This window comes from Chiloscyllium plagiosum, chromosome 11, assembly GCF_004010195.1.
Source record: "Chiloscyllium plagiosum isolate BGI_BamShark_2017 chromosome 11, ASM401019v2, whole genome shotgun sequence".
In the NCBI taxonomy this organism is placed as follows: Eukaryota; Metazoa; Chordata; class Chondrichthyes; order Orectolobiformes; family Hemiscylliidae; genus Chiloscyllium; species Chiloscyllium plagiosum.
The window spans coordinates 41,185,141-41,205,126 of record NC_057720.1 but is presented as its reverse complement, the minus strand read 5'-3'; the positions used below and the strand labels follow the sequence as shown (position 1 = coordinate 41,205,126).

The window sequence follows — 19,986 nt, the reverse complement described above, 5'->3', positions numbered from 1 at the left end:
TCTTTGAGAATGCTGGCAGTATTTCCTTGACAACGGGCCTGGTAGATGGATTGTATAAATGGCAGGTTGGCTTTTGTGGTTGTCCGGGCTGAGTTCACTCCTCTGTGTAACCCTCTCCAATCTTGAATGGTACAGTTGCCATACCAAGTAGTGATACATCCAGTCAGAATGTTCTTGATGGCGCACCTATAAAGGTTGGCAAGGGTATTTGCTGTCATGCCAAATTCTCAGCTGCCTGAGGAAGAGGAGACGTTGTTGGGCCTTTGTAACCAGTGCGTCCACATGAAGAGTCCAAGAAAGCTTGTTGTGGATGACTGTTCCCAGGATTTTGACACTTGCCACTCATTTCACCTCTGTGCTGATAATATGTAGGGGGGGCATGAGTAACATCCATCCAAAGGTCAGTAATGAGTTCCTTGGTTTTGTCGACATTGAGAGCTAGGTTGTTCTCAGTACACTATTTTTCCAGGAGTTCCACCTCCCGTCTGTAGTCTGTTTTGTTGCCATCTGAGATTCGACCAGCTATGGTGGTGTCATCGGCGAACTTGTAAATGGCATTAGTCTGGTATTTGGTGACGCAGTCATGTGAGTACAGAAGGGGGCTGAGTACGCATCCCTGGAGGGCTCCAGTGTGAGTGTTTGAGAGGATGAAATATTGTCTCCAATCTTCACTGACCTTCTCAGTCTCTCACCTTGCCTGAGGTATGGTGATCCTCAGATTAAACCACCACCACCACCAGTGGCTGAGTCTAAAGGGAAACCAGAGTATATGGAAAACTTGCAGGAAAGGGAATGGTAAGCAAGAAAGACTTTTGGACTGAAAGATGAAGCAAATGGATAATTAAAAGCGCTTGAGGCACAGAATGAGCTGAAAGGACACAGTGGGATGACATTAGCAACAAGTAAAGTTACAGGGTGAGAGAGAGTCTTGCTATTGCATGTGGTTAGTGCTATTGGGTCAATCATTATTGGTGTATAGAGGTAAAAACAATGATTGCAGATGCTGGAAACCAGATTCTGGATTAGTGGTGCTGGAAGAGCACAGCAGTTCAGGCAGCATCCAAGGAGCTTCGAAATTGATGTTTCGGGCAAAAGCCCTTCATCAGGAATAAAGGCAGTGAGCCTGAAGCGTGGAAAGATAAGCTAGAGGCGGGTGGGGGTGGGGAGAAAATAAGAGCTTCAGGGCAGAGGAAATGACCTGGGAGTTGCAGTGGGAGAGGGACTCCCTGAGATTCTTGTAGAGAGAGGAGGAAACCTCTTCAAGGCAGACATCCTTGCAAGAGGATTCGCAGTAGGGTTAAAATCAACGAGGTAAAAACAATGACTGCAGATGCTGGAATATATTGCAATAAAAATGGAATATACTTGTTCTTTATTGTCAGCCATTTCAATGTTAGGAAGTTGAGCATTGACAATTCTGTATCTGTGCATCTTTGATTATCTTAAATCATGATCATCACGAGCAATTTGGATTTTTTTTTGTCTGTCTGCAGTTATTTAACCATCTGGAAATTCTTTATACCTGTGTTTTGTTAAATTTATGTGGTGCACATGTGAACTTCAAAAACTTGGAGGTAATTGGCAAGTTAAATGACCTGGTATGCAACTTCCTTCTAAGTTTACAGTTTCAAAATGATGTATCAAAAGAGTTCCAGACATAGGTGAAGTGATAACAGAAAATTGGTCAAATATATACTAATGAATGGAAGTTTGCTTTTCATTTAAATTCATTATGAAACCTAAAGTCATGAAGTGCAATTGCTGTAGAAATATTAGCCTAATGAGGTACTTCATTAAAATCTTGTAAATTATAACAGAAGTAATAACACTTGAAGCACAAATTGATAAAATGCAGGTTGAATTTAGACCTGGAGCAGAATCAAGAGAGGAAGTATTTATCTAGAAGTAAGGAAGAACCTTTTACATATTTTCCATTGTCTATGGAAAATATTCAATTGTGTATCTCACTGAAAGTCAATAGCTGTGTTGTTGACATGCAATATTGACAGCAAAGGTATGAGATTTATCCAGAGTTTATACTGAGATTGAATAATGAGCATCAGCTTAGAAGAGGGACACCCAGTTGTTTCAAGTGGAGTGTGTGTTAGGAGACTTTTGTAATGTCGCCAAGATTACTTAATCTGTGTGCAGAACAAACATTCAGAGTTAGATTTTCTTAAGTAAAAGTTACAGTCTGGAATATAAATATGCAGTATACTGATGACATAATGCAGTTTGCAGAATCTATTGAATAACAAAATATTGTAGATCAAGTAAAATCTAGATGGTCAGAATATTGTTTAATTGCAAATACCAAAAAGGTGACAACAATTATACTTAGAAGGAATACATTAGAAGAAAATAGAATATTGATTTAAAATATACAGTACCACACTGGGACAGGAAGATAAGTTTGTTCAGTTAGGATAAATGCTAACAGAAACTGGCAGATGTGATCCCGAAATTAGAAGGATTGAGATAGTGGAATTGAGTGAAGATGACAAAAAACAAAAATCAAGCTTGTAACGAGGAATAGAACTTACACAGAAAGTGGAGAGAAGATTGTGCATGTCAGAAATTTTGATTATAAATGAAGGTTTCTAGATGCTGTGATGTTTGCTAAAACCACATGACAAATGGAGAGGTCTATGCAACTGCAAGAGCAAGAATAACAAAGTTATAACTTGTAGTTTATTCTGTCGACATCACTTTATTCCTAATAAACTTCATTTGCCATTTTCAATCACCCAAAATCCTCAACCTTGCCATTGATTATTTACAAGGAGAAAGTGAGGACTGCAGATGCTGGAGATAATGGTCAAGAGTGTGGTGCTGGAAAAACACAGCGGGTCAGGCAGCATCCAAGGAGCAGGAGAATTGACGTTTTGGGCAAAAGCCCTTCATCAGGAATGGCCCATTCCTGATGAAGTGCTTTTGCCCGAAACGTGGATTCTCCTGCTCCTCTGATGCTGCCTGACCCGCTGTGCTTTTCCAGCACCATGCTCTCGACATTGATTATTGCAGCCCCCGCCTGTAGCACTTTGGAAACTTTGATTGTACACTGATTTTTTTGAAATTTTCAAATCAGTGTAAATAACAAAAAAGCTAGCATATCATTGGAACATACCACTGATTCAGTCCTTGCTATGTACTAACAATTCAGTGCATGATTGATCTTCTTTCATTTTTGATATTTGGATAGATTGGCAACTAGAAGCATTTGCCTCATTTTCCTATAGTTGCAAGAATCCACCTACTATATCTTCCAGTGTAATCTAGGTCAACAAGTTTCCCATCTCTCAAATTCCAATTATATCATCAGACAATTCTAATTGAAATATTCAACATAAATTTCCTAATTCCTTCCTTCTACTTACAGTTCTGAAGACTATTCTGACGTGCCTGTAACCTCATGCTACTTCAGGTGTTTGATGGTATCATGCATACGTACAGTTCAATGGCTTATAATTTCCAGGATTCTTTTGCTGTTTTCTTTTAGGTAATGTTCCTTTCTGTCTCACCCCTGATATAACTCCTGACTCCAATAATTTGTGGCAGTTTTTAATCAGAATATGACTGATTTTATTGCAAGTTTTCATAACTATATCTGTATGTGTTTTGTGGTCTTCTCTCTTTCAGTACGTTCAATGTCCCAGTTGCCACCTTACTAATAATTACTGCTTGTCTTTAGAATTGCTCAATTCCTTCAGAATAGAACCTAATTTCTGGGAACAAATTAAAGACTGCTATGAATGCTGTTGACAAGAAATTGATTAATACTGGTTGCCTGCAGCTGCTTTTCTGTTTTTCTATTTCTATTTCTATTTCTCTTTTTCTATCTGAGGCCTTGTTACTATCTTGACATTCTAGATATGTTTCTAATAACACCTTTTTTAATAATGTTTTCAATCCTAATCTTATTGCACAGGCAGATATAAAATAAACCCTTTTGTTCAATGTTGTCCACTCACTGGACCTGAAGGTCTATAATTAAGGAATATTTTTTGTCCTTCTGTGTTTTATTAGCCCCTTTGTCCCCCGTGTCAATTATTTTTATTCTTGTATAGTAGTGTATATTTTTAACTATGTATTTAATATACACCAATTCTCATCCAAACTTTTTATCCATCTGACAATCTATTCTACTTTAACAATATCAATCCTGTTAAAATGGAATCTTTTCACTTTCCTCCTTTTGTGGTGAATCTAAAACCAAATTCCTATGTAATTGTCCACATTTTTTTTTGTTTGCTTTAGGATAAATAAATAGAATGCCTCTACAATTTTTTTCCTAGAAAATATTGCATCTTTGAAGATGGTTTCAGATACTTGTGCAAATTTATTTTTGGGAAGGCTTGCGTTCAATACATTTTAATGTTGCATCAGGCAAAGTGAAAAATTTGAGGATATCTAGTCAATGTCACACAAACGTCTTGATTTTCAGAATTGAAAATTTTACATACGTTTCCTAAATATATCTTTTTGATACATGGACCAATAAAATAGAGTTTACTGACTCCTAGAATTGTATTCCTTTTTCCTTTGAGTTTGGTGACAAGAGTGTAGCGCTGGAAAAGCACAGGTCAGGCAGCATCCGAGGAGCAGGAAATCGACATTTTGGACAGAAGCCCAACTCCAGGAAGGGCTCCAGCACCACACACTCGACTCTGATCTCCAGCATCTGCAGTCCTCATTTTCTTGAGCTTAGTGAGTAGATTTAAAAAAACCTGAAAGAAACAGATTACTTGTACTTCAGTAGGAAAGTAAAATTAATATAATACTTGATAATTTTACTTAGATTTGCAATGATACATACTCCAAGTTGAGTTTAGTTGGGAATTTATTTTGTTCTTGTAGCTCTCCATGGCTGTCAAGAGTTTGAAAATGGGATTAATGCAGTCAGATCTTTTGGTGTGGATATGATGGGCTGAATGCCTCCTGTGCTGTATACTAAGTTTACTAGTAAATTGCAGATGCATTAAGCACAGGGTGTTTTCATTTCTATTCCTTCTTTCTGTTTGTGCCCTGTTTAATAGGGAAATATTATTTTTCATATTTCTTCTTTTGTATCTTGCAGGCATTGCATCAGTTGTACTATGATCCAAATATTGACAACAAGAACCTAGCACAGAAATGGCTGATGCAGGCACAAGTCTCTCCTCAAGCATGGCAATTTAGCTGGGCATTGCTCAGTCCTAATAAAGTACCTGAGATCCAGTATTTTGGAGCCAGTGCCCTTCACATCAAAATCTCCCGCTACTGGAGCGATATCCCGTCAGATCAGTATGAGACTCTGAAATCCCAGCTTTTCAATCAGATTGCATGTTTTGCATCTGGTTCCAAGATAGTGCTCACCAGACTTTGTGTGGCGTTAGCATCACTGGCTCTCAATATGATGCCAGAGAGATGGCCAAATGCGGTAGGTGACATGGTGAAGATGTTTCAGACTGAAAGTTCAGATGTGGACGGCAAAGCTAGATGTATGGCCTTACTGGAACTACTAACTGTCCTCCCGGAAGAGTTTCAAACAAGTCGTCTGCCTCAGTACCGGAAAGGTGAGGTGCGAAATGCCTTGGCACAAGAATCTGGTGCAGTGTTTCCTCTTCTACAGCAACTGCTGCAAACTGATTCTCCGGTGTTCATCAGCCAGAAGGCTCTCAAGTGCTTCTCAAGTTGGGTACAGCTAGATGTGCCCTTGTTGGATTGTGAGTGTTTGATGCAGGCCTCATTTACATCTCTACATAATGCTGAGCTCTTCGACACAGCAGTTGAAGCTCTTGTCAATGCTATCTCCCAGCCAGATGCTCAAAGGTAAGGGAGCCATAACTTCAAGTCCATTTAGCATTTATTATGAATTTGTTTGCATGTGTGGTGTGAACAGGTATGTTAATATTTCAGATGCAATGCTTTATCAGGACTCTGAATGATCTAATCTAATGTGACAACTCGTTCTATTCAAAGATGCTGACTCTTCATGAAGTTAATGCTTCTCATGTTTTTTCCTTTTTTTTGATTAAGGTCCAATATTTGAAATTTTTTTTTGCTGTAGAAATGACAAATTTGCAAGGCTAATTGCATGCATGATATGTAGCTGTTGGAATTTACTATGTGATTTTGTTGACCTAAGTTCATACACTGTCTGAAATAAAAACAGAAAATACCAGAAGGATTCAGCAGATCTGGCAGCATCTATGGAGAGAGAAACCAAGTTAATGTTTCAAGTCCAGTATCTCTTCCCCCACAGATGCTGTCAGACTTGTTGCGTTTCTCCAGTATTTTCTTGTTTTATTTCATATTTCCAGCATTGTTATTTTGGTTTTATTTGCATTGTCCATATTTTGCTAGAGTAGTGATCTGGGATTTACTCATTTATTAACTTTTTATGCAATACCCAAGTCGTGGCCATGTGGCTTCCTGAGGCAGGTGATATGCTGGATGACCTGTCACCGTTATTAACAATTTAGTTATAACAAAGCATTCATGCCAAAATTTGCTACAGCTATCTGTTTAAAAGAGTAGTACCCCTGTACACTATTGATTGGGAAAGTGTGTGCGCCTGTGTGCAATATGTAGTACTTTGTAAAGATTGTGGTACAGGTAATCCTAGATTACAATTATAAATGCCCATATAAATAAACTTTCCTACGACAGTAGGTATCATTGTGAACTGAGGAGAAAGTGAGGTCTGCAGATGCTGGAGATCAGAGCTGGAAATGTGTTGCTGGAAAAGCGCAGCAGGTCAGGCAGCATCCAGGGAACAGGAGAATCGACGTTTCGGGCATAAGCCCTTCTTCAGGAAGAAGGGCTTATGCCCGAAACGTCGATTCTCCTGTTCCGTGGATGCTGCCTGACCTGCTGCGCTTTTCCAGCAACACATTTCCAGCATCATTGTGAGATACCCAGCAGGTCTAGCAGCATCTGTGGAGAGAAAACAGTTAGCATTTCGGGCCCATTCTCCTTTCAGGTAGAAGGACCAGAACAGAGAGGTTCTGAAGTAGAGTCTCTGGACCTGAAATATTAACTGCTTTTTTGTCCACAGATGCTTCCTGCTGAGTTTCTGTAGCAATTTCTGTTTTTGTTTCAAATATCCAGCTTTGTCAGTTCTTTGTTTTTATTTTGGAGGAATATGGCGATAGGCTGGACAGTAGAGTTCAGAGCAAGGGTCAGCCACAATCTTACTAAACAGTGGAGTAGATTGGAGGGAAATGGTGTATTGGCTACTCCTATTTCTTCTTTCAATACCTTGGAAAATGGGATTTTTTTTTTAGCTAATTTAAAAATAAATTGAGGGAATTAAGAAATTGAGTTCATGGGCTAACTGACTGAATTGCTTCTTTGAACAGTGATGTTGAAACTGAGGTGTGGCCAGGGCAGCAGAATGGCTGTAAGCTTAGATCTTGTTGATGTTCCCTTTGTTGATGTTTTAAAATACCAGTTAGTCAAAACATGCATGAATTTGGTCATTCACATGCATTTACAATGATGAAGTTTAAGTATTAAGTGTATTAATTCAAAATATCAAGTTTGGAGGCTTTGAATATTTAAATGCATCTTCAAAGGGGAAAAAAAGTCTGGCGATTAGATCGAGATGTCAGTTTTCTGAACTATGTAGAAATGCACAATCGGGTCAAGAATGTACAGCTGTTTGACTTTACATGATTTGATATTTATTTTAAAGAACTGTGCTTTCCAGATTTTAGTAGTTCAACTATCTTTCTCAGATGAAAGAGTGGAATGCCTTGTGTAAAAAGCTAACTCTCTAGTCAGAAGTAATTTTGGTTATCACAGCAAGGCTGTGGTTAGCACTGCTGCCTCACAATGCCAAGGACCCAGGTTCGATTCTGACCTTTGGACAACTGTCTGTATGGAGTTTGCACGTTCTCCTTGTGTCTGCTTTAAGTTTTTGACGTTTCACACACGCGATGCAATTTGCATGCACCAACCTCTGCAAACAGTTAAAGTTTATTAAAGCTTGTACAAGGTAGTTTACCCCTTTTTGACCCTCCTCGCAGACTTATAAAGTCTAGTCAAAGGAGACCCTGAACAAAGAAAACATGTGCCCTTTATACAGGTCAGTTGGTAGTGTTCACAGCCAGGCAAAAGTGAGGACTGCAGATGCTGGAAACCAGAGTTTAGATCAAAGTGGTGCTGGAAAAGAACAGCAGGTCAGGCAAGCATCCGAGGAGCAGGAAAATCGACGTTTCGGGCAAAAGCCCAAAATGTCTTGGCACAAGAATCTGGTGCAGTGTTTCCTCTTCTACAGCAACTGCTGCTAACTGCTTCTCTAGAAGGCTCTCAAGTGCTTCTCAAGTTGGATACAGCTAGATGTGCCCAAGTTGGATTGTGAGTGATGCAGGCCTCATTTACATCTCTACATAATGCTTCTCTGGCCACTCCTGCTCAGTCACATACCACTCAAGACAACCCCCCAGCTACTCCCTCAGTCACATGTTAGCCAAGGTACAATGGTAGGATGAGGTCATCTTGAGATAGTGTAAATGCCCTAATCCTGGGTTATTGTTATGCAGATGTTTGCTGACTCAGTAATTACCCAAGACAATGCAGATGTGACATACTTAGCTTCAGGGGGTGGCTATGAAAACCTTTCTGAATGGAAGAGACAGAATGATAGTTTAATTTGATAATAGTAGGGAGTAGTAACAAATGACTAAATGGAGTGGGAATCATCGGCCTTCCTAGATTAATGTTTCCCCCACCCAAGACAGTATAGTTTAGCCCTTTATCTCTCTGGACATTCATGTAATGTTAGTACAAGTTAATCTTTTTAACATTTACAGTGTGGATTTCATCTGGGTGCTCCGGTTTCCTCCCTTGGTCCAAAGATGTGCAGGTTAGGTGGATTGGCCATGGTAAATTGCTCATAGTGTTCTGGAATGTGTAGATTAGGTGCATTAGTCAGGGGAAATGTAGAGTAATAAGGTTGGGGTTTGGGTCTGGGTGGGTTATTCTTTGGAGGGTCAGTGTGGACTTGTTGGGCCAAATGGTCTGTTTATATACTGTACAGATTCTATTCTATTGTATGAATACTAAAAAAATGAGCAAAATAAATAAGATTTTGTTGCATTATCCGTCATTTACGTAAGGATTGGTTAACTCAAACGTTTTAAAAATGGAAAGCATACTGAGGCAATCATCTTGGTAGTTAAGAATAAATGTTTTTATTTACTATTTAACATGAAAATCTTTTACTTATTGACTGAAATGTAAGAAAACCAACTTTAGAAAGGAAGTAACAATTTATGTAGCATGAGAAGAAGGTGATGACTTGTTGGATGGAGATGCAGCGGAAACTGCTAACTGTCTTCCAGTCAACCTGTTCAGAGTTCTTATTGCATGCCACGGAAGTAGGTGGGATATGAATCTTTGCCTTGTACTGTAGAGATAGGGACACTACACTGTGTCACAAGGGCCCTCTGTTAACTGAAAACAAAAATTGCTCAAGGTCACTGCGGGTCAGGCAGTATCCGTGGAAACAAAGCAAGCTTTTTTTTTATTTCAAAAATATACCTTATTCATAAAATATTTTGATCTGTACAATTGGTCATGCCATACATACGTAAACATTCCATTTCTGGGCATACAGAGACAGAGTAATCATTCATATATACAGGTCTGTACGATTACTATCCACATATTTAGCAGGGGGGTCAGCAGAGTCCCCTTACTGCGTTGGACCCCTGTGCTTATGCAGGCAGACGTTATACGGTGGTCTTTCTCCACCGCGCCTTGGCGGCAGCTGCCCCAAGCTTCAGCGAATCCCTCAACATGTAGTCCTGGACCTTGGAATGTGCCAGTCTGCAACACTCAGTCGGGGTCAACTCCTTCAGCTGGAAGATCAACAGGTTTCGGACTGCCCACAGATCTGGCCTATCCTCAGAACCTGTGCTGCCGCAGTCACCCGAGTTGATGATCCTCCAGGCACAGTTGATGATCGTCTCGGTGTGCGTCCCGGGGAACAGACCGTGGAGCATGCGTCACGGCGCTACTCAGGACGAACTTTGACAAACACCACTGCGTTCCTCTCCAGATGTCTTCTGCATAGGCACATTCTAAAAGGAGAAAGTGAGGTCTGCAGTTGCTGGAGATCAGAGCTGAAAATGTGTTGCTGGAAAAGCGCAGCAGGTCAGGCAGCATCCAGGGAACAGGAGAATCGACGTTTCGGGCATAAGCCCTTCCTGAAGAAGGGCTTATGCCCGAAACGTCGATTCTCCTGTTCCGTGGATGCTGCCTGACCTGCTGCGCTTTTCCAGCAACACATTTTCAACACATTCCAAAAGGAGGTGTGTGACAGTCTCGTTTTCCCCCCCCACAGCCGCTTCGAGGGCAGCGGCGGTGTGGCTGAGAGTCCGGGCGTACATAAAAGATCTGACAGGCAGAGCCCTTCTCACCACCAGCCAAACCATGTCTTGGTGCTTGTTGGAAAGTTATGGCGATGAGGCATTCTGCCAGATGACTTTGACAGTCTGCTCAGGGAACCGCTCGATAGGATCCGCCCTCTGCTTTTCCTGAAGGGTCTCAAGGACACTACGTGCTGACCACTTCCTGATGGACTTGTGGTCAAAGATGTTTTTCTTCATAAACTTCTCCATGAAGGACAGGTGATACGGAACGGTCCAACTACTCGGAGCGTTCCACGGCAGCGAGGCCAGGCCCGTTCTTCGCAACACCGGGGACAGGTAGAACCTCAGTACTTAGTGACACTTGGTGTTTGCATACCGGTGATCCACGCACAGCTTGATGCAGCCACACATAAAGGTGGCCATCAGGGTGAGGGTGGCATTGGGTGTATGTTTTCCCCAGTTGCCCAGCTCTTCATACATCGAGTCCCTTCGGACCCGGTCCATCTTTGATCTCCACATGAAGTGGAAAATGGCCCGGGTGACTGCGGCAGCACAGGTTCTGAGGATAGGCCAGATCTGTGCCACGTATAACAATACTGAGAGTGCCTCACACATGATCAGGTTTTTTTCCCGCGATGGAGAGCGACCGTAGCTTCCATCTACCTAGTTTCTGCCTCACTTTGCTGATACGCTCCTCCCAAGACTTGGCACATGCCCCCCCCCCCCCCCCCCCCCCCCCCGAACCAAATACCCAGCACCTTCAGGTGGTCGGTCCTGATGGTGAAGGGGATCGAGGATTGGTCGGCCCGGTTCCCGAAGAGCATAGCCTTGCTCTTGCCTCGGTTTACCTTGGCCCCCGAGGCCCGTTCGAACTGGTCACATACGCACATCAGTCTGTGCACGGACAGTGGCTCCGAGCAGAAAACGCGACGTCCTCCATGTACAGGGAGTCCTTGACCTGCAGGCCCCCGCTGCCAGGAATAGTCACCCCTCTCAGGCTCACATCCTTCCTGATGGACTTGGTAAATGGCTGTATGCAGCACACAAAAGGCAGGAGAGAGAGGGCAGCCCTGCCAGACTCCCGATCTGACTGGGAAGCTATCTGATTCCCACCCATTGATTGAGACTGCACTGACAATGTTGGAGTAGAGCAGTCTGATCCAATTGCAGATTCCCTCCCCAAAGCCCATTTTGGAGAGAACATCTCTCATATACACGAGTGATATCCTGTCAAAGGCTTTCTCCTGGTCCAGGCTGATCAGGCAGGTATCCCACCCTCTGTCCTGCACGTAGGCAATCGTATCCCTGAGGAGTGCAAGACTCTCAGCGAGCTTCCTGCCCGGTACAGCACAGGTTTGGTCAGGGTGGATCACTGACCCCAGAGCAGACCTGACCCGGTTGGCGATTACCTTTTGACAGAATTTTGCATTCAATAGTGAGATTGGTCTCCAATTTCTGAGTTCCTCCCTCTCCCCCTTCCGCTTGTAGATGAGGATGATGATGCCTTTCCTCATGGATTCATTCATGGTACCTGTCCGAAGCATACTGACATATACCTCCAGCAGGTCCTGGCCAATCAAGTCCCATAGAGCTTGACTGGTAAGCCGTTGCTTCCAGGAGTTTTATTCTTTTCGAAGGACTCTAGGGCCTTGGTCAGCGTGTCCAGAGATAGCGGCTGGTCCAGCCTCTCTCATGTTCTGTTGTCTAAGACCTCCGTGATAGAGGACAGGAACGACTGGGATGCCAAGCTGTTGGTTGGCTTCGTGTCATACAGACTGGCATAGCAGGATTTGCTGATCGTCATGACGTCAGCCTGAGATGACGTTATCGAGTCAACTTCTTCCTTCAGGCTGCTGAGCATGGAGCTCTCTTTGTGCACCTTCTGGAAGAAGAAACGTGAGCACGTCTCGTCCCGCTCCACCAAGCGGACCCTGGACTGGAAGATTATCTTGGAGGCCTCCGAGGCAAAGAGTGAAGCTTGCTGGCCCTTCATCTCCTGGAGGTCCTCCATGACATCGACCCCCATCGTCTGCTGCAGGATCAGGTTCTGCATACTTTCCTGGAGCTGGGACAGTTTTGCTCCCCCCCCCCCCCCCCTCTCGCTTCCTGAACACCTTTGAGGATGAAGAACCTCTTGATGTCCCCTTTTACTGTTTCCCACCAGTCTGCTGGGGACTCGGAGGGGCTTCACTGTTCTCCAACCTGCATAGTCCCTCTTGAGTTCCTCAATGTTTCCTGGGGTCAACAGCTTTGTGTTCAGCTTCCACGTTCCCTTACCAGCCCACTGCTCGTCCTGTAGGTGTCTGTCGGCCAGCAGGAGGCAGTGGTCAGAGAAGAACAACAGCTTGATGTCTGTGGATCTGACTGAGTGTGTTCTGGACACAAACAGGTAATCTATCCTTGAGCGGATAGACCCGTCTGCCTGTGATCAGGTGTATCTACGCTGCGCTCCGTCTGCAGGGGTGCTGAAGACGTCGTGCAGCTTGGCATCTTTTACTGTGTCCATCAGGGCTCTGGACATGGCGTCCAGTTTACTGTCTCGGAGATGGTGAAGTTGCCTCCTTGCAACAGGTACCCAGGCCGGAGGCGCGGCCTTCGTTGCCCCCCCAACCAAACTGACGGCCCATGGGCCCACAAGCTCGACCATTTCTTGCAGCTGCTGGGGTGCGTTATCCCACACTCCTGCAGAAACAGCATCTCGGCTTTACCGTTGGCCAGGAAGGCATCGTAGAAACACATTGCGTAGCCAATTTGATGCTACGCACATTGATGCTGGCAATTCTTATCCCCGTTTTAACAGTTTACAAGGTTATCAGTGTCCATTTGCTGCTGGTCTTGCCTCTCTGGGGTAGCTGTGTGCATCCCCGTGGTGACGGCAAACTGCTGGACCCTCCCAGGGCTGAGGTATCTGTCTGGCTCCATGCGGGTGCCATTTCCACGCTCTGGTGTCTTTGGGTCGACCCCAGGGTCTGCACAGTCCAGTTCTCCATCTGATAGCAGGGCTGTCACAGGACTGCTGCTCCCAGTTACCTGGAGCTGTAGGCCAGTGGGTACCTCTTGGTTCCCACCCAGTGGGGGGAGGTCTTTACCCATCCCCTCTGTTTGGGCGGTGCTGCCCTCCTGTCTGGGCATGGCGCCCTGTCTCTTCCTCTGGTGAAGACCCTCCTTGCACCCGTCCTCACCGTTGGAAGAGCTGCCTGTATCCTCGTCGTGTAGGTGTTGCTTCCCCCTTTGCTGGGTGGCTTTGGGGGCCTGGCGAGGTTTCCTCTTCTTCCTGCTTTTGACAGTAATCCAATCCTCTGTCTCCTTTGTTCCCTCCTCTTCCATTTCCTCCGTCTGTCTTGAAGGAGCTTGGATTGGCTGCTGCACCTCCCTGCTGTCTGCTCCGCTACAGCCTGCCGTTCCTTCTGGGTGCCCCCAGACCCCGTTCCTGTGCTGTTTTGTGGTACCTTGCTGGTCTTAGGCGGTCCACGGCTCGTGTTGCCACCTCCGGCCATCTGTGCAAAGGTGGCGGCCCCTCGTCTTGGGCAAGCCTTGTACATGTGGCCCGCCTCTCCGCACAGATTACAGTTCTTGGCCTCTTTACATTCCTTGGTCAGGTGGCCTTCCTGCTTGCAGTTTCGACAGACAGTCACCTTACAATCAGCCGCCATGTGGCCTGACCTCCCGCAGGTTCGGCTGCCCTGCGAATGTCAGGTAACCTCTGCTCCCTCCGATTGCAAAGCTGGAGGGTGGGTGGAGGATGTTCCCACTGGCATCGACCCTCAGGGTTACCCTGACCTGTCGTTTGCTGGTCCAGATCCCGAAAGGATCGACCACATCAATGCTTTCTCTCTCGACCTGGACGTATCTTCTCAGGAAGGTCAGGACATATGGATTGTAACAACCCAACTCCTCTGCACAGGAAGCACACACAACGGGACCACCGACAAGATGGAGAACAGGGGTTCCCCTTCCTTCTCCTTGAAGACCTTCAGGAGCTGCTCGCAATTCTTCATGCTCCTGAGGGTCACGTCGAAATAGCCTGCCGCAGGGAAATCCTGCAGGCAGTACACGACCGCTGCTTTGAACCCGCAGCACTCCAGCAAAATCTTTTTGACAAACACCGTCCGATTGACCGGTGTGTGCTCCTCCATCTTCTTCACAGTTACCCTGACTGTGTTGCGAATGCCCTGGCCAGGGCTGCGAGCGGCTGCTGAGGCCATAGCTCTGAGGTTGGCTGGTACCTGAATTGGCGTTCGGCCAAAGCCAGCATAAAGATCCACCAAGAGCAGGTCAGCACAACCATACAATCCTCCAACTTCCTATCACGATCCAGCGATGATCTCCAGCAGCTCCGATGACTTGCAACATGACCCCCCGTGGTATCTCCTCTGCCAGCACACGTCCGCTGCGTCCAACCTGCAGCACTCAAGCAGAATCTCTTCCTCCTGGTCCTCAGGAACTGCACATATTCGAGCCAAAAGGCCGAGAACTGATCCTCATGACGCCAAGAAATTCTGGAGCTAGCGTTTTCCTTAGTTAACTGTTTAAATTCAAACTAGGTGTCTCAACTCCGCCTAATCAGGGCTTTTCCACAGATTTGGAGCATGGATTGGTTGTCTTTGTGAAAAATGTGCAATGCGTGGACATATTTAAGTTCTCTCCAGTGAAGTAATTTATGTATAAATTTTCTTTTTTGATTTGGATACCTGTAATTTAAAATGAAGACGAAACAACTTTAATTGTCTCCAAATAATTATCAATGTTTTATGTGTCCTTCACAGACCTATGAGCAGTTGGCATTGGTGTCTTGTAGAGGTTTGGTCATATTAGCTTTGCTGATGTTGTGGAGAGATCTTTTGAGGAAGAAAAATATGTGCAAGACTGTGTAAAACTGGGCTGAAGGAAACAGAAGAGGCCTTGAAGAAAATAGAGGGGTCACAATTGACTAACTCCATCTGAGGAAAAGAAAACAGCTAATTGCATACAATATTTTACATTTTGTTTCTTTTCACATGTCCCCCTTAGCATTAGTTTTGAAACTATTGTGTAGCTGCTTTGGTATCCACCTGTGCTTATTAAAAAAGTGGTTAAGATTGATTTGTAGAGATGAGTTTTTTTTCCTTTTGACCTGTAGCACACTCCCTGGGAATTGGAGTCTGATTGAAGGTGGATTTTTAAAAAAAGCAAAGCTGTGTTTTCATTATCCGCCCCTTCACAACTAAGCATCATGTTAGAGTTATAGGAGGGTACTCTGAATTTAATACTTAAAGCTATTTGAAAAACATACACCTTTTAGTTGTGTCTATTGCACTACTTCTGTGATCAATAATGCTGAAAGAAAGCGTATACATTTGTTTATAATATTATTGAAATTGATGAAAAATTTATAATTAGCAGTTAGCTCAGTTCATTTAGTTCAGTTAGCTTCCTGAAATTCACGGATCAGAAAGAATTAAATGCATGGAAAATGTCAGTTTTAAAAAATTCCTGGGAATTAATTGTGATAACTTTTTCTTTTTGGCTTTATTTAATTTCAGCAGGTGGACTGTTTAGATTAATGTGCTACAACAGAAGAAATGTATTTTACAAATTTTTGTGAATACTTAAATATTGAAATAGTATTTAGTTTACTTGGAATTGTGGTCAAGCTGAGGAGAAAATTATGTCTTGATTTTAAATACAGAGCTTCTTTTTCAATAAACATTTCAGAACCAACTTCAGTTTTCTTACAATTCTGTAGGATGATACCAACCATTCAGTAAAATCATCAATGTGTTCTCAAAACAAAGTGAAGAATGAGCAATATTATAGACTGCTGTAAAATGAAAATACTAGTATCGGGTTACCATCAATGTTTTACACAATTTGATCAATTGACAGTAAGGTGCTGTTTTATGACATCTGTGGAAGCATACTATAATGTTGAATATTTCCTTGGGCATTTTAACACAATTGGGGAAGAAATTCTCAATGTGAGAATTGACTATGAAGTGGATCGTTATATAGTGATGGGTGTGTTACACAGTTTAAAATTATAAATGCTGAAATTATGTCAATTCTTATATCTGCTTATACTTTGATTATTTAAATTTGCTGTGATTTATTCCATGAAGTCCCTTTCTTTACATAAAGAAACTGTCGTGAATAATTTGTTATTCCTTAGCAAGAGTTGGACACTTTTTTATTAAATTTATTACATTACTTCTATCTGTATCAATAAATCTTTTGCACATATTAGAATTTTAAGAAAATTTAAAGCTTTTGTGGTGTATCACAATGAATATGACAAGGCAAGGGGACAACTGTTCATTTTGGCATCAGGAATACTTGCTAGTGGTCATTGGCTAAAACAAAGGGTTCAAACAGATGATGGTTGACATAGTATATATTCAGCCCCCAGAACAGGATATATCAACAGTGGGAAAGAAGGAGAGGATCCAGGAGAAACTTGAAAAATAGACCAGGAGTTCCCCGACATTAGCTTGAGGGAAGAACAAAGATTGTTATCACTGAAGAGACTACTAAATATCATGTTTGTCCCAAAAAAGAAAAACAGGGGACCACTGCCTCTGCTTCTCCATTCTACAGAACAACTCTTTATTGATTGTGTTTTCATCTGTGATGGGTTACATATTTCCTTTCCAGCTAAGTAATGCATCATTCCTAAACTTACAACCTCAAACTCAAATTGCCTGAAAATTGGTTATAAATGGTTGACTGCCTACATTAGGTGACTATGATCATTAAATGTCCAAAATTTAAAAAAATAAATCTGTCTGTCAACCAATGAATTTTGGAACCTTTGTACAGCAAATGGTGAATTGTTCTTAAACTCAGTTTGCACATGCCTTTGAATACAATGTGCTAAGCTAGCTACACAAAGAGGAGTTGGCAGTGATTTGTTTGAAGATAAACATTTGAGCTTTTATGTTTACCGTATATTGTATTTAGAATTTTTAGTGAACAAATTGATAATTCCTGTGATTTTTATTCTACATGTTCACTGGACTAACTCATAATTTCTTTGACAAATCTTAACTTTTGTTAAAATTTTCCTTCATGTAGTAACTTGTTCCATCTAACCATATGCTAATCATATAACCATCTCAAATCTCTATTATGCACGAAAATATATATTTATTGGGAAACTTTTTAAGATGCAAGATCTGATGTCAGAATATTTGCCTCAGTGCTTGCTTTACCTGATCAGCACTTGTTTTTTAACTTTGTATAGTTGTCTTTTTTAAGTGGATTCTCAAATGCATTTTATAAGTTGGGTGCAGTGTACTTGAGAGATTTCTTTCAGGCATAATTGTGTAATGGTCATCAACTGTGTTGTTTTTGAGCTATCTAACTCGGTTTCCTGAATACATAGCATATACAGGTGTTTCATGTACTATGACATATGAGGGTGATGAACAATTTCAAATCCAGCAATGGCGGCAAAGGAACTGGTTAAAGTGAAAATAACATAGTCATAGAGATGTACAGCATGGAAACAGACCCTTCGGTTCAACCCGTCTATGCTGACCAGATACCCCAACCCAATCTAGTCCCACCTGCTGGCACCCGGCCCATATCCCTCCAAACCCTTCCTATTCATATACCCATCCAAATGCCTCTTAAATGTTGCAATTGTACCAGCCTCCACCACATCCTCTGGCAGCTCATTCCATACACGTATCACCCTCTGCGTGAAAAAGTTGCCCAGTAGGTTTCCCTCTCACCCTAAACTTAAGCCCTCTAGTTCTGGACTCCCCCACCCCAGGGAAAAGACTTTGTCTATTTACCCTATCCATGCCCCTCATAATTTTGTAAACCTCAACAAGGTCACCCCTCAGCCGCCCATGCTCCAGGAAAAACAGCCCGAGCCTGTTCAGCCTCTCACTATAGCTCAAATCTTCCAACCCTGGCAACATCCTTGTAAATCTTTTCTGAACCCTTTCAAGTTTCACAATATCTTTCCAATAAGAAGGAGACCAAAATTGCATGCAATATTCTAACAGTGGCCTAACCAATGTCCTGTACAGCCGCAACATGACCTCCCAACTCCTGTACTCAGTACTCTGACCAATAAAAGAAAGCATACCAAACGTCGCCTTCACTACCATATTTACCTGTGGCTCCACTTTCAAGGAGCTATGAACCTGCACTGCAAGGTCTCTTTTGTTCAGCAACACTCCCTAGGACTTTATCATTTAGTGTATACGTCCTGCTAAGATTTGCTTTCCCAAAATGCAGCACCTCGCATTTATCTGAATTAAACTCCATCTGCCACTTCTCTGCCATTGGCCTATCTGGTCAAGATTCTGTTGTAATTTGAGGTACCCCTCTTTGCTGTCCACTACACCGCAGTTACTAGCGGTGTTCCGCAAGAATCTGTTTTGGGACCATTGCTGTTTGTCATTTTTATAAATGACCTGGAGGAGGGGCTAGAAGGTTGGGTGAGCAAGTTTGCGGATGATACGAAAGTCGGTGGAGTTGTTGACAGTGAGGAAGGATGTGTCAGGTTACAGCGATATATAGATAAGCTGCAGAGCTGGGCAGAAAGGTGGCATATGGAGTTCAATGTAGGTAAGTGTGAGGTGATTCACTTTGGTAGGAGTAACAAAAAGATGGGTTACTGGGCTAATGGTCGGATACTTGGTAGTGTGGATGAGCAGAGGGATCTTGGTGTCCATGTACACAGATCTCTGAAAGTTGCCACCCAAGTAATTAGTGCGGTGAAGGCGGCATATGGCGTACTGGCTTTTATTGGAAGAGGAATTGAGTTCCGGAGAGGTTTACCAGGATGTTGCCTGGTATGGTAGGAAGATCGTATGAGGAAAGGCTGAGGCGCTTGGGCCTGTTTTCATTGGAGAAAAGAAGGTTTCGGGGTGACTTGAGAGAGGTGTACAAGATGATTAGGGGTTTAGATAGGGTTGACCATGAGAACCTTTTTCCACGTATGGAGTCAGCTATTACGAGGGGGCATAGCTTTAAATTATGTGGTGATAGATATAGGAGAGATGTTAGGGGTGGATTCTTTACTCAGCGAGTCGTGAGTTCATGGAATGCCCTGCCAGTAGCAGTGGTAGACTCTCCCTCTTTATGGGCATTTAAACGGGCATTGGATAGGCATATGGAGGATAGTGGGCTAGTGTAGGTTAGGTGGGCTTGGATCGGCGCAATATCGAGGGCCAAAGGGCCTGTACTGCACTGTATTTTTCTATGTTCTATGTTCTGCCTCTAATTTTGTGGCACTCCACTGCTCACAGGCCTCCAGTCTGAAAAACTACCCTCCACCACCACCCTCTATCTTCTACCTTTGAGCGAGTTCTGGATCTAAATGGCTAGTTCTCCCTGTATTCCATGAGATCTAACCTTGCTAATCAATTTCCCATAGGGAACCTTGTTGAACATCTTATTGAAGTCCATATAGATCATATCTACCACTCTGCTCTTATCAATCCTCTTTGTTACTTCTTCAAAAAAGTCAATCAAGTTTGTGAGACTTGATTTCCCACGCACAAAGCCATGTTGACTATCCCTAATCAGTCCTTGCCTTTCCAAATACATGTACATCCTGTCCCTTAGGATTCCCTCCAACAACTTGCCCACCACCGACGTCAGGCTCACTGGTCTATAGTTCCCTGGCTTG

The 19,986-nt window shown here is 43.2% G+C and overlaps 1 protein-coding gene across 1 annotated transcript in view; it reads left to right on the top strand.

Annotated features, from left to right (window-relative positions):
* Positions 1-19,986, top strand: part of ipo13b (importin 13b) — a 225,279-nt gene that overhangs the window by 27,963 nt on the left and 177,330 nt on the right. Inside the window, exon 2 of the mRNA XM_043700097.1 lies at positions 5,078-5,811. Within this exon, the coding sequence (XP_043556032.1) occupies positions 5,078-5,811 (734 nt within the window). The remainder of the gene's footprint in view (positions 1-5,077; positions 5,812-19,986) is intronic.